General features: G+C 32.8%; 1 protein-coding gene across 1 annotated transcript; it reads right to left on the bottom strand.

The window, feature by feature from the left end:
* Positions 1-10,637: 10,637 nt before the first annotated feature.
* On the bottom strand, positions 10,638-12,461 carry LOC131177432 (probable serine/threonine-protein kinase PBL17). The gene is made up of 2 exons (XM_058142392.1): positions 11,997-12,461; positions 10,638-11,311 (listed from the first exon to the last, which is right to left on the bottom strand). Exons 1-2 carry the CDS (start codon positions 12,124-12,126, stop codon positions 10,794-10,796), a joined length of 648 nt encoding a protein of 215 aa, XP_057998375.1. The 5' UTR covers positions 12,127-12,461; the 3' UTR covers positions 10,638-10,793.
* Between the last annotated feature and the right edge of the window lie 54 nt (positions 12,462-12,515).

The following is a 12,515-nucleotide window of genomic DNA, read 5'->3' as shown; positions in this document are numbered from 1 at the left end:
TCATCATTTTCTCAATTTTTCTTAGCAATTCAACTTACCCAAAGCTCAACACAAGGATTAGTGAAGGTAAATGGAAAGATTAAGCACTAACCTCAACTTGAGCTTCACAAATCCATGGAATTTCCTCTCTTTTTTGCTGCCCACATACTGCCCATGGTGTGAAGACCACTTTTAATAGAGGGAGTTTGAAGAAACATGGCTTTAATCATGGTAGATTTGAGCTTATGCATGAATGGCCATGGAGGAAGCTTGGAAGAACATTTGGCCATGGAAGAACTTGAGAAAACAATTCGGCAAAGTGAAAAAAATGAGGAAGAAAGTGAATTTGCATGCTGTCCACTTGGTTTTATATGTCTACTAATCCCACTTAGTGGAGCACTAACCATAAAATAATGATTTAATTAGTTAAAGTTTCATATTTTGCACATTTGCCTCATTTCTTTTACTATTTAAATAATGTACCACATTTTTATTTTTCATGACATTTTCAAAGTGTAATACTAGTTATTTTTAATGGATATTAAGGTCAAAAGTCAACTCGAGGTGTCAATTGACCACAACGCCCCTATTCGGGTTGCATTCCCGATTTTTCGGTAACATCGAGTTTTGTCGTTTTCTCGATTTCTCATTTTTCTTTGTACTAATTAATTAATTTTTTTTTGATATTTCTAATGAAATTTATACTTTAATAAGTCTTTAATTATGTCTCAAAACTAAATTCCAAGGGTTCCTCTGATCCTGGGTGTTGCTGCGCATAACTTCCGTCACGGTCACCCATCATTTTGGTCTTGACTCATTTAACTTAGTTTCATTTCATTGCTATTATTTTTCCTTTGCTTTTCTTGTATTTTATTTTCTTGTATTTCATTATTTTATGTCTCCTCACTAATAATTAAATATAATTCCAAGCATCCTAGCTGTCTGGACAGACACTATCATGGGAACAGTAGAACACACAATCGAACATAGGGGTGTTACAATTCTCCCCCCCTTAAAATAAATTTCGTCCGCGAAATTTTACCCAATAGCCATCTTACAATATTCACACGTTTATTTCCTCCTTTCTATATGATCGAATAATCTTCTTTCCTCTGAATTTGTGTAAGACTTTTAACAATCTAATATAACATTTACTTTGTTTATACAGCACTAATATTTTCTTACTATCGTTCTGTCTAATATTTTGATTCATGTTCCCTTCTTAAATGACCATTATGGTCGTATTAGAATTACTTATCTAATCATGGGTCCTTTGACCATCCTAGTCAACAATCTTACTCACATTTACTCACATTTGTAACATTTCTTGTTATATCTAAACCAACTGTTCAAATTTTTTACTTCCATAACTCTTTTTATCTATTAATATTCTATAACTTACTTTCTTTTGTACTGAAGTATAACCTTTTGATATTCTAACTTTTGAGTTTCAAATCCCTAAGTAGGATTTTCAAACTCATTTTCAATAATAAAATTTTGTCCTGACATAACTATACCAATACAGATGCCATTGGCAACTATTCTCATCTTGGTGTACTATCGGGTAGTACGTAGCTTTACACAATAATCTCAAGTCAAGATCAGAATCTACACGGTATAAACATTAAGAACAGTACATAGTTACTACGATACATTCCAATAGATCAAACTTTCCTCTCTTTTATCCTTTTCGAATTCACTAATATCCGAAACTTATTCTGATTACAATATCCACTGATAATTACTAACTGTAATATCTTTGCCCTCATCTAGAGCAAATCTATTACCGCAACTTACTTTTACGTCCTCTTGCCTTACATTAAGTAGGCTTGTTGTTTAGCTTTATAATTTATAGTGTGTTAGAAAATACTTTTCGCTGATAAACTCTTTCAGAACTAATTTCACTTATTATCACATTCCTTATCTTAAAGGACTAATCACTACTACATCAAAATTTATTCCCATGGAAAGGAATAATAATAGAACATATAGTTCTAACACTAACATACAACTAAGTAGTGATGGGATCAAACAAAAATAATTAATTGTTTCTTTCAAAAATTAAGAACTTACCAGCAGTGACATCCAAAGTTTCTGTTCTTTCCCCTTGGCGTATAGTGGACGCTCTAACTGATGCGCTACTATGTTCGGGTTGATTCACTGTGTTATGGTTGTGAGGAGTACCAACTCTATTTCTATCTCGACCTTTACTGACTGTCTGTGAACTTTGGAGAGTAGATCAAGGTGCTCTAGTACAATCTTTAACAAAGTGTCCAAGTTTTCCACAATTGTAGCAGGCTCCAGAGGCCTTACGACAAATACCCCCATGTAGCTTCCCACAAACATGGCAGAAATGGGCAGAATAAGAACTTCTGATTGTTCGACGATAAGATTTTGGTGTTCTCTGCCCTGATGATCCGCCTCTGTCATACCCCTGAGCTCGGGGTTCCTCAAATTCTTTTCTCTTCCACAAATTACTGTTCGAGCTCTAACCCATAGGTTTCTCCCTCTTCTTTATTTCATATTGCCCTTATGAGGGTTGGGTCTGTACTTGAGTTTGAGCTGACAGAGTATTAGCCATTTGTTGAAAGAAAATGGCCATTTGTTGGGCCATTTGTGCAGTAATTTGTACTGATAAAACTGGTATAGTCGGGCCTTCGACACTTTGTGGAGCTGGGGCCTCAACTTGTACTTCTGCCATCATAAACTGTTCTATTATCTCATTCTTCTCTTCCATATCTTTTCACAGGATTTTCTATTCTTGGACAACCAACACAAGGAGATTTCTCTCCATTAATTCATATTTATGATGTAAATGTACTGTATGTATCAAACATTTGAGCAGTTGTAGTTACCCACAAAAAGATTTCAAATTCAAAGTTTAAAATTTACTTTAAAACCATTGCTCTGATACCACAAAACATGTCACACCCTACTCCCCTGTAAGATGTAACATGATCCCGTAGTACACCTAATGAATTACCGTACTTCGCCTACCGATAACACATTAGATATACTACAAGAGATTTTAAAACAATTTTCGTGAAATTTAAATCATTGATTAAAATATGGTGTTATAAAAATTTTTTGAAATTTCGGCAAAGTGCCAACTGTGTTTTGAGAAAACAGTCCTTCAAAACCTGCAAAGAAACACACTTCCAATATGATTTCTCAAATACAACTCTAAGAAACTTCATTTCATCTCACAATTCAATCTCAACAATCAATCATTTCATTTTCAAACCAACCTCATCATAAAAGAAACATTTCATTGATTACAAGACTCAAAATTTATATTACAAAACTCAAAATTTATATTACAAAACTATTCAAGTAAATGAAATCTCAAATTTACATTTACAATAATTTACATTTAATTACATACCAAAATATTTTACAAGAGTTTTTATACAACTGCTCAAATAATCTACATAAATATTATTACATACATACATAAAAATCTGTGTACATGGGTCTACCTGGAGCTGATCTTAATGTCTCTTCAAAGAAGCTTACTCAATTGTTCTATGCTTTTTTTCACCTGTGACAGCATACAAAGCTATCGCTGAGTGGTGAACTCAGTGGTGCACAACTATAATTTAAAACATAGTACAATATACATTGACAAAATTTACAGCAAATAATTTGGAAATCTGAATACTTATCAAATTCTAAAACTCAAAATATTCATTGCCAATAATATAAATCATTTGTATAAAATGACTTTAATCACGAAATTTAATTTATCAAATTATAACTAACCATTTAAGGTAATTCCAACAATTTATTAGAAATAAAGATTAATTCTAACAAAATCAATTATACATAAATCATAATTGAAATCACAATTCCTTACTATTCAAAAACCATTCTTTATCTCGAAAACCATTCTTTATCTCGAAAACCATTCTTTATCTCGAAAACCATTCTTTATCTCAAAAACCATTCTTTGTCTCACTAACTATGCAAGACTAATCCGAAAGGGCCCTCTTCGGGGTAATTCTAACTCCCTATGGTCGGGGAGGTCGAGTCAGATTCTAACTCTCTATGGTCGAGGAGGTCGAATCATTGTGCACAGTACACATCACAATAATGAATCTTCCGAAAGGGCCATAACATAAAAATAAAAAAAATAAAAAATAAAAAAAAAACTTAGATCTAACCTTTAATGAGAGGAGAATCTAAGCCTGTGCACGTACCATGGTAATCAAAACACAACTAACTCCATTGTCTTCTCAACAAATGAAAGAGACGAGTAATAACCTAGTCAAGCATCTATAGTGAGATATAAAACAATATCACAATTCTTTTAGTGAGCATAAATCACAATATAATTTGATTCAAAGTCAATTCCAATATCCAATAATTTTTATGCTCATCACAATTCAAATCATAAATTTGCATTTTTCCATGCAAATTGCCCATCACAATTCAAAACACGTTCTATCACAATTTTCTAAAACATAATTTATTCAATCCACAACAATGCTTACTACTTGTGGAAATACCATTTCACAAAGCTAAATTCATGCATATTATAACAATTTCAATAATCATTGAATTAAATCCAATGCTTGTTAAATATAATACATAAGAAAAATATGTCATTTAATCATATGAAATATTCAGAACAAAATCAGTTAAAAACTAGTCGTGCAAACCTGATTTGAGTCGCTCCTAGGCCTTGAATCAATGTTCCTTATGCTTTCCAATATCCTTTTCAACTGAAACACACAATTTAAAGTGTTTCAGTACTCAATGAATTTGTTTCTAACAATAAAATCCAATATTTAAATTTTCTTGGTACTTTTCCCTTCAATTCATTTCATTAGTCAACCTATAATGTTGACCTTTGATGCACTCTAAGTGAGTCAATTCTAATGTTACCAATATGTCACATTTTATAGCCCTTCAACGTATATGCTACCAATTTCATTTCCAAGTGTATTGCATTTTATTGCAATTTACCGAATTTCGGTGTACTATTTTGACCTAGCTGGACGACCTAGTTTCCTCATTTTTCGGGTTTCGGTCCAAACTACAAACTTGTAGGTCTATATCTTATTGCACATGGGGAAAAATTTCAGGTCATTCTGAGTTTTGTAGACCAAGATATGGTTAATTTACTAAAGCTGGACAGAACTTGTGCAATCTAAATGGTAGGCTTATGTCATTTTTAGGTCATTTTCATTTCGGCCAGTTTTGGTACCCGAACTTGTGCAATCTATTTGGCTTGGTTCTAGCCATTTCTGAGCTTTGGTGTCTTCATAAGAATTGTAGATCTATGTCTAAACTATTCATGGTAAATATTTCAGGTCAATTGGACCTGTTTTGAGTGAGTTATGGTCATAATACTAACTGCTGCCCAAATGGTCAATTTTCAGGCTTTCAAGTCACTAATCCGGATTTGGTCATTTTTAAGGTTAGTTTCTAGGCAGAATTTTGGCAACATTTCTCCATGAAAGTTGGCCTATTTGGTGTCTAGTTTCACCCCCCATTGGTCTCATACCAATTGGGTTCACAGTTTTGCACTTATGACCTAATTTAGGTGTTGCCAACATACACAACCTGCACAAGACAATTACACTTCCAATTTGTCATTCCTCCTCCTCCTCATGACTTCATTATTTATTCATAGCACTTCTATAAATACTAAACACAATTCCAGCAAGCATATTGGGCAAAACACTCAAGTGCTCAATGCACATAATTCACCGTTAAAGTCCAACATTCACATCCACCCAAATTCAATGTACATCAACACTTATTTTACACATACACTTCCATGGCAATTATACAAACTGCCCACAATTCAACACCATCATATTTTATTAATAAACTTCATATTCATACACACAAATTCATGATATTATAGGCTGCCAAACATGGCAGTTTGCCAAAGCATCAAGGTCTCATTTCAAACCCTTAATTTAAGCACTAACATGCACATACTTGGATATTAACCTACTACCACTTCTATTTGAGTTAATCAACCTTAATTCCCATCAAATACATATAAGAATAAGTCACTAACCATGCATTTTCATGGCTGCCAAAACTAGGGTTCACCAATACTCATCATTTCCTCAATTTTTCTTAGCAATTCAACTTACCCAAAGCTCAACACAAGGATTATTGAAGGTAAATGGAAAGATTAAGCACTAACCTCAACTTGAGCTTTACAAATCCATGGAATTTCCTCTCTTTTTTGCTGCCCACATACTGCCCATGGTGTGAAGACCACTTTTAATGGAGGGAGTTTGAAGAAACATGGCTTGAATCATGGTAGTTTTGAGCTTATGCATGAATGGCCATGGAGGAAGCTTGGAAGAACATTTGGCCATGGAAGAACTTGAGAAAGCAATTCGGCAAAGTGAAAAAAATGAGGAAGAAAGTGAATTTGCATGCTGTCCACTTGGTTTTATATGTCCACTAATCCCACTTAGTGGAGCACTAACTATAAATTAATGATTTAATTAGTTAAAGTTTCATAATTTGCACATTTGCCTCATTTCTTTCACTATTTAAATAATGTACCACATTTTTATTTTTCATGATATTTTCAAAGTGTAATACCAGTTATTTTAATGGACATTAAGGTCAAAAGTCAACTCGAGGTGTCAATTGACCACAACGCCCCTATTCGGGTTGCATTCCCGATTTTTCGGTAACACCGAGTTTTGTCGTTTTCTCGATTTTTCGTTTTTCTTTGTACTAATTAATTAATTTTTCTTTGATATTTCTAATGAAATTTATACTTTAATAAGTCTTTAATTGTGTCTTGATACTAAATTCTGAGGGTTCCCTGCAATCCTGAGGTCGGCTATTGCCTGCGCCATAACTTCCCCGTGCGATCACCCATCGCTGCGGTGCTGGCTCGTTTAACTTAGTTTCATTTCATTGCTATTATTTTTCTTTTATTTTTCTTGTATTTCATTATTTTATGTCTCCTCACTAATAATTAAATATAATTCCAAGCATCCTAGCTGTCCGGACAAACACTGTCATCGAAACAGTAGAACGCACTACCAAACATAGGGTTGTTACATTGTAATTTACCACAGGACCATATTTGTAAATGTTACAAATTTTAAAATTTTCAAGATGGGTGCTAATATGATTAGTACCTCGCCTTGCCGTTTTGTAATTTACCACCCCACAATTGTAGGAACATTTTGTAATTTTCAAGATGGGCCAAGGACTATTTTGTAATTTTATCGGTGGGTGCTAATATAATTACCACCTCAAATTTGTGGGTTAATTTGTGTCAATACATATTCTCCAGGGCCCCACTTGCATGCTATTAATATTAGCGCCCCATTTAGCTCATATGTACATTCTTTGCCATTAAAATGCAAGTACATGATTGTACATGATTTTGTGGGAGAATGTGAGTACAATAGCCGAAATGCTATTTATACTAGCACCCCACATGAAAACACTACTTTTACATGCGTTTTAACAAAAAACACAACTTAAAATAGCATCCGCTTTTACAAAAGCACCATCATAACAACATTTCACCTCTCTTGGTAAATAAGTTTCTACTCACCCCCAACGGATAAAATATTTCTTCATTCACCCATTTGAAAAAAGAAAAACACCTAGAATTCTCTAAAATTTCTTAATTCTTAGTATCACTATCTTAAAAGGTATCAGGTATCCAACAAATTTCAAATTGGAAGGTCCATAAATTTACACTTCCTGGCTATCATTCTAGCCCCTCTTATGATATCTTTTCACACTTTCCAAGTAACAGAAGCTTTTATCCAGCATATGAGATTAATAAACCCCGTGTGATGTTAATAATGGCATCAGAAAAGGACCGTTAAGATGAAAATACTGGTTTTTCTATGTCACATGAAAGAGGTAGTACAAGCAAATCTTATGTTGCAGGAAGTTCCTCCAATTCCTATGAAATTCATATAGAGAAACCACATCAAATTATGCAAATCACTCTTCAGTTTCCATTAGCTTACCTCCCCATAGGGATGGCAATTTGTGCTGAAGATTATGCAAGAAATGTAAGAAATAGATGTAGACTTGTTTTGTAATCCAATTCAAGAGGAAAACTTATACATCTATATGAAGTTTTGCATTGAGTTTGATAGAATGAACAACCATATATTACTTTGAGAAAGTTAGAGCTTATATACAAGAACAAGTTGACTAATCAGTGGATTTCTAACTATACAAAAGAGCCAGCTTTCAGCTATACAAATCCCATAATTTTAGGCATATGTTTGAATATAATTAAACTAATTTGTTAATTTTAGGCTTCGTAGCTGTGTTGAGAGTGGGAAAGAAGCAAGGATGAAAATATTTTCTTGGTAGCCGTGTTGAGAGACTACTTCAATTAGAAATTCAATGAGGTCCAATAGAAGATTTTCATGTTATTTTCGCTTATATGCTATAGGTTACAATTCTCATCTGAAGTTAACTTGTGACAACCTTGAGACCTCTTTCAAAACTTCCAAGAGTGGAGTATGATTCTGGCGTAGATGAAGTTGTGTACGGGAACACCTACGCTTGTTCACCCTTGTTAGCAGTGGCGGTCCATGCATCCCTTCCATATGTAGTGGGCATCCCTCCTTACTAAGGGCAGGCGCATCAAGTACTAAGGGGCCAAAATTTAATAATGAAAATTTATAAATTATACTTTTATCAAATAATAATGAATATATAATAAATTATATATTGTATTGGTTTTAAATAATAAAAAATTAATAAAAAAAAGTAAATAAATCATAATCAATATTTATTGTCGTATTTTTAGTTATAAGATCAATTTTTAGAGAATTTGATTTAGAATTTAAGAGTTAAAAAGTTAAAGTGTTAAAAGAAATTAAATTTAAGTTTTAAGAGGTTAAATGAATGTAGAGATATTTTAAATTAATTAATGTTTTAAAATAACTTATAATTATTATAATAAATAGCGAACTAAAAATTTTGACTCTATATGAAATAAAATAAATAGAGACAAACTTTTATACCACAACAAATTGGAACGTTTGGATTTTTAACTAATTTTAAATATTAAATTTGTTGAAATTATTATTTCTAAATTTCAAGGAAAGTTTTTAGAGACAAGACAAATTACTATTTAATCTCTGTATTTTAACGAAACTATTTGATCCTTATATTTTGAAAAATATACTATTTAGTCTTTGTATTTTGCTTCAGTTAAATTGTTTAATCCCTCCACCAATTTTTCCATTAGTCAACACTAGTTAAACTACTATTTAGTCCATTTATTTTAGTGAAACTAATTAGTTAATATCTAGTTTTAGAAAAACACATTAGTTAATCCTTGTAACTTGACTCTATTAAGTATTTAGTCCCATAATTATTTTTTATAACTAAATTACTCTAATCCTCTCCTCATTATTTCTCTCTCTATATATTTTTTTCTCTTCTATACCTACACCCTTCTCCCCTCATTCTCTCTTTATTTATATCTATTAATAAAAATGGTACAAACTGTCTGCACAAAAATGTTAAATCAATTTTTTTAAATTTTTAAGTAATCAAGGAAATTTATTTCCTAATAGAGAAACATATAAATGATGTTTAAGGAATTGAAAATCTAAAAAAAATAAAAATTTAGATTTAGTCTCCACATAGCAAATTTTTTATTTTTATCCAATAATATATTTTTCAAAATATTGTATTTTTCAAAATACATGGCCCAACAAATTAGTTTCACTAAAATAGAGAGACTAAATAGTAATGTTTTTCAAAATACATTGATCAATTAATTAATTTCCTTAAAATAGAGAGACTAAATAGTAATTTGAACAGCATGAATAGCAAAAAAGTTAATAGAGTGACTAAATAGTTTAGCAAAAGCAAAAATATGGACTAAATAATATATTTTTTAAAAATACAAGGACTAAATAATTAGTTTTGTTAAAATATGAGACTAAATAATATTTTTTCCATAATTTAAATATATAAAATAAATTAAAGCTTTATGTCTAATTTTATAAAATGAAAAGGAAGGTAATTTAAAAATATATATATATGAGGTGGGCAGGGCCCCCCTCAAGGTTTGTTAAGAGCAAGATTAAATTGTTACATTGTTATTAATTGTCTTAAATTGTTGTGATGTGCTGCCATGGTAGCTTGATCTGTATAGCTTTGGCTTGACCTTGACTTGCTGGTGGTTGGATTCAAGACATCTAGGATAGGTGATAAAGTCAGTGAGTGTGCGTATGTGTGTGTCTGTATATATGTCTGTATATATATATATATATATATATATATATATATATATATATATATATGCCATCTCCGCATGCAACGCTGGATTATTTGTTTATGATGTTTTGGATGCTCATTTGCTTTAATAGGAATGCATTGTATGTAGCGAAATTTTGGATTCTTTGCTGTTTGGGAAAAGGGGAGAACAAGAGAGTTAATCGGTTACCCTGCAATTCTCCTACTAGGCAACGTATCAACTATTGCAGAAAATTAGTAGAAAGAGAAAAAAAAAAAAAACGAAGAAAAGATAACTCGAGTAAATAGGAATAGAATTTTAAACCTTTGAGCCTGGTTTGATGGGCCGGCAATAATACATCTATATATAATTTTTCAATGGTTAGGATTATAATACTATTTGTCAAAAAAAAAGATTATAATACTATAAAATCTAATGGTTAATAAGACAGACATTGTACTTTGTATGTAATTATAGAAGGCACTTGTTTGAAATAATTTTGTTTTAGAAAGGGAAAGGGAATAAGGTGAATATTTGATACATTTCTTACAATTTCAACTTCCATCCATATTTATAAAAGTTCAATGATGCGATGCTAGCTTCTCACTGGACTCGAGACTGCAAAATCGGAGCAAGGGTTATAAAGATCACACTCGGTTGAGGGCTCGCTGTTGCTTCTTCCATTTGCCGGTTTGCGCCTTCCATTACCTGTATCTGGATTTCTCGTCTCTGGAGTACAAGAGGAAAGCCCTGAATCCTCGTAAAGGGTAACACCTTTCTCATTGGTTTGAAACATTTCATCTTCATCCTTTGACTGAACACCTTCAAGTAATTCAACCACCTGGCTCATCAGAGGTCTCCCTTTTGGATTTTGGCTAAGGCATTGGTATGCCAAATTGGTTACTTTCTTTGCAGTTTTAACTGAATACTGCCCTTCCATTCTAGGGTCTAAGATCCTTAGAACCTTCTTATTGTGGTTCAAAAGTGGTCGGGCCCACTCAACCAGGTTGTGTTCTCGGCTAGGTCTACCCTTGTCTAAGGCCCTCCGTCCGAGAAGCAATTCAAGCAGCACTACTCCAAAACCATAAACATCACTCCGAGCAGTTAAATGCCCTGTCCAGATAAACTACAGCTTAGTTTGGAAAATATTGTTGCAGCTTATATCAGTTGAATGCAACATGATATCACCTTACAAAGGGAGAAGGGCTAGAACAATTGCAAAAAGGTGCATGACAGTAGACAAAATTTCAGAATTAACCTTTCTACAGTTTCCATCTCCCTTTGGTTCAGGGGAGGGGAAGGGAAAAGCAGGGATACCATAACTGCCTGCCTTAAGGGCCAGCAGACCATGGCATTACAACGTCTACCTTCATATCAAGTGCTAGCATCTTGTTTAATGTGAAAGAGGTTCAATTAAATAATGTACAAGAGGAACTTCAAATAATTCTAACATACTCTTAGTGGTGAAAGAACAATATACATTACATGACAGATCTTTTTCTCCTAGTAAAATATAAAAAAAAAATGATCAGTCACCATTTTTTATCAGAGATTTCCGTGACTAATTTTCCTTCATATGAACCAGTAACAATTGCGATTTTCATACTTTAAATACCATATAGTAACAAAGGCTGAAACTTTGAAACAGTTATTCAGTTACCACAGTACAGCAATAAACATGCTTTACTGTTTTGCTTGGCAACAAAGACGTTCAAAAATTTAGGTGCACAGAGTCTCCAAAATTTGATAAATTATCACCGTAAAATTCAACAATTTTCAGCAAATTGTCCCTACATACCAGTCATTACATATTCAGGTGCAGCATATCCATATGTACCCATTACCCGCGTTGACACATGTGTCTGGTCTCCCATTGGTCCATCCTTCGCCAGTCCAAAGTCTGAAAGCTTTGCATTGAAGTCCTGCATATTATTACCGTAGTTAAACAAAAGGAACCAACAAAAACTTTACCAAGAAGGCACTAACTTCAAGTGAACTTAAATTGTCAAACAAATTTAATCAAATTATATTACTTGATGGAAAAAACGTCGACAAGTTGATAATGTATAGAATTTTTTCCCCCTTCTTTTCATGGGCATTTATTCAACAGTTTGACACTTGCCCTCAAGACTTGCAGAATAAAATGAACTTAGGAATTCTAATTAGGAAATCCCATACTCAAATCTGATGGGAAAGGGATATAAGGATGAGTTAGGGCAACTCTCCATCTTGTAGCCTAAGGTCTATTGAGCCTTCAAAGCGCTACCAAAAAAAACCCAAGAAAAAGGACAAAGAAATTATTGTTAATAATGAAATA

Source organism: Hevea brasiliensis, unplaced genomic scaffold, assembly GCF_030052815.1.
Source record: "Hevea brasiliensis isolate MT/VB/25A 57/8 unplaced genomic scaffold, ASM3005281v1 Scaf478, whole genome shotgun sequence".
Classification (NCBI taxonomy): Eukaryota; Viridiplantae; Streptophyta; class Magnoliopsida; order Malpighiales; family Euphorbiaceae; genus Hevea; species Hevea brasiliensis.
The sequence above is the reverse complement of the archived record's forward strand: the minus strand, read 5'-3'. Positions and strand labels throughout refer to the sequence as shown.

Bases quoted from the DNA above. Each gene is read 5' to 3' on its own strand.
- LOC131177432 (XM_058142392.1), bottom strand. From the start codon at position 12,126: ATGCAGGACTTCAATGCAAAGCTTTCAGACTTTGGACTGGCGAAGGAT. The intron at 11,312-11,996 runs GTATGTAGGGAC...TTATCTGGACAG, and splicing joins ACCTGAATATGTAATGACTG to GGCATTTAACTGCTCGGAGT.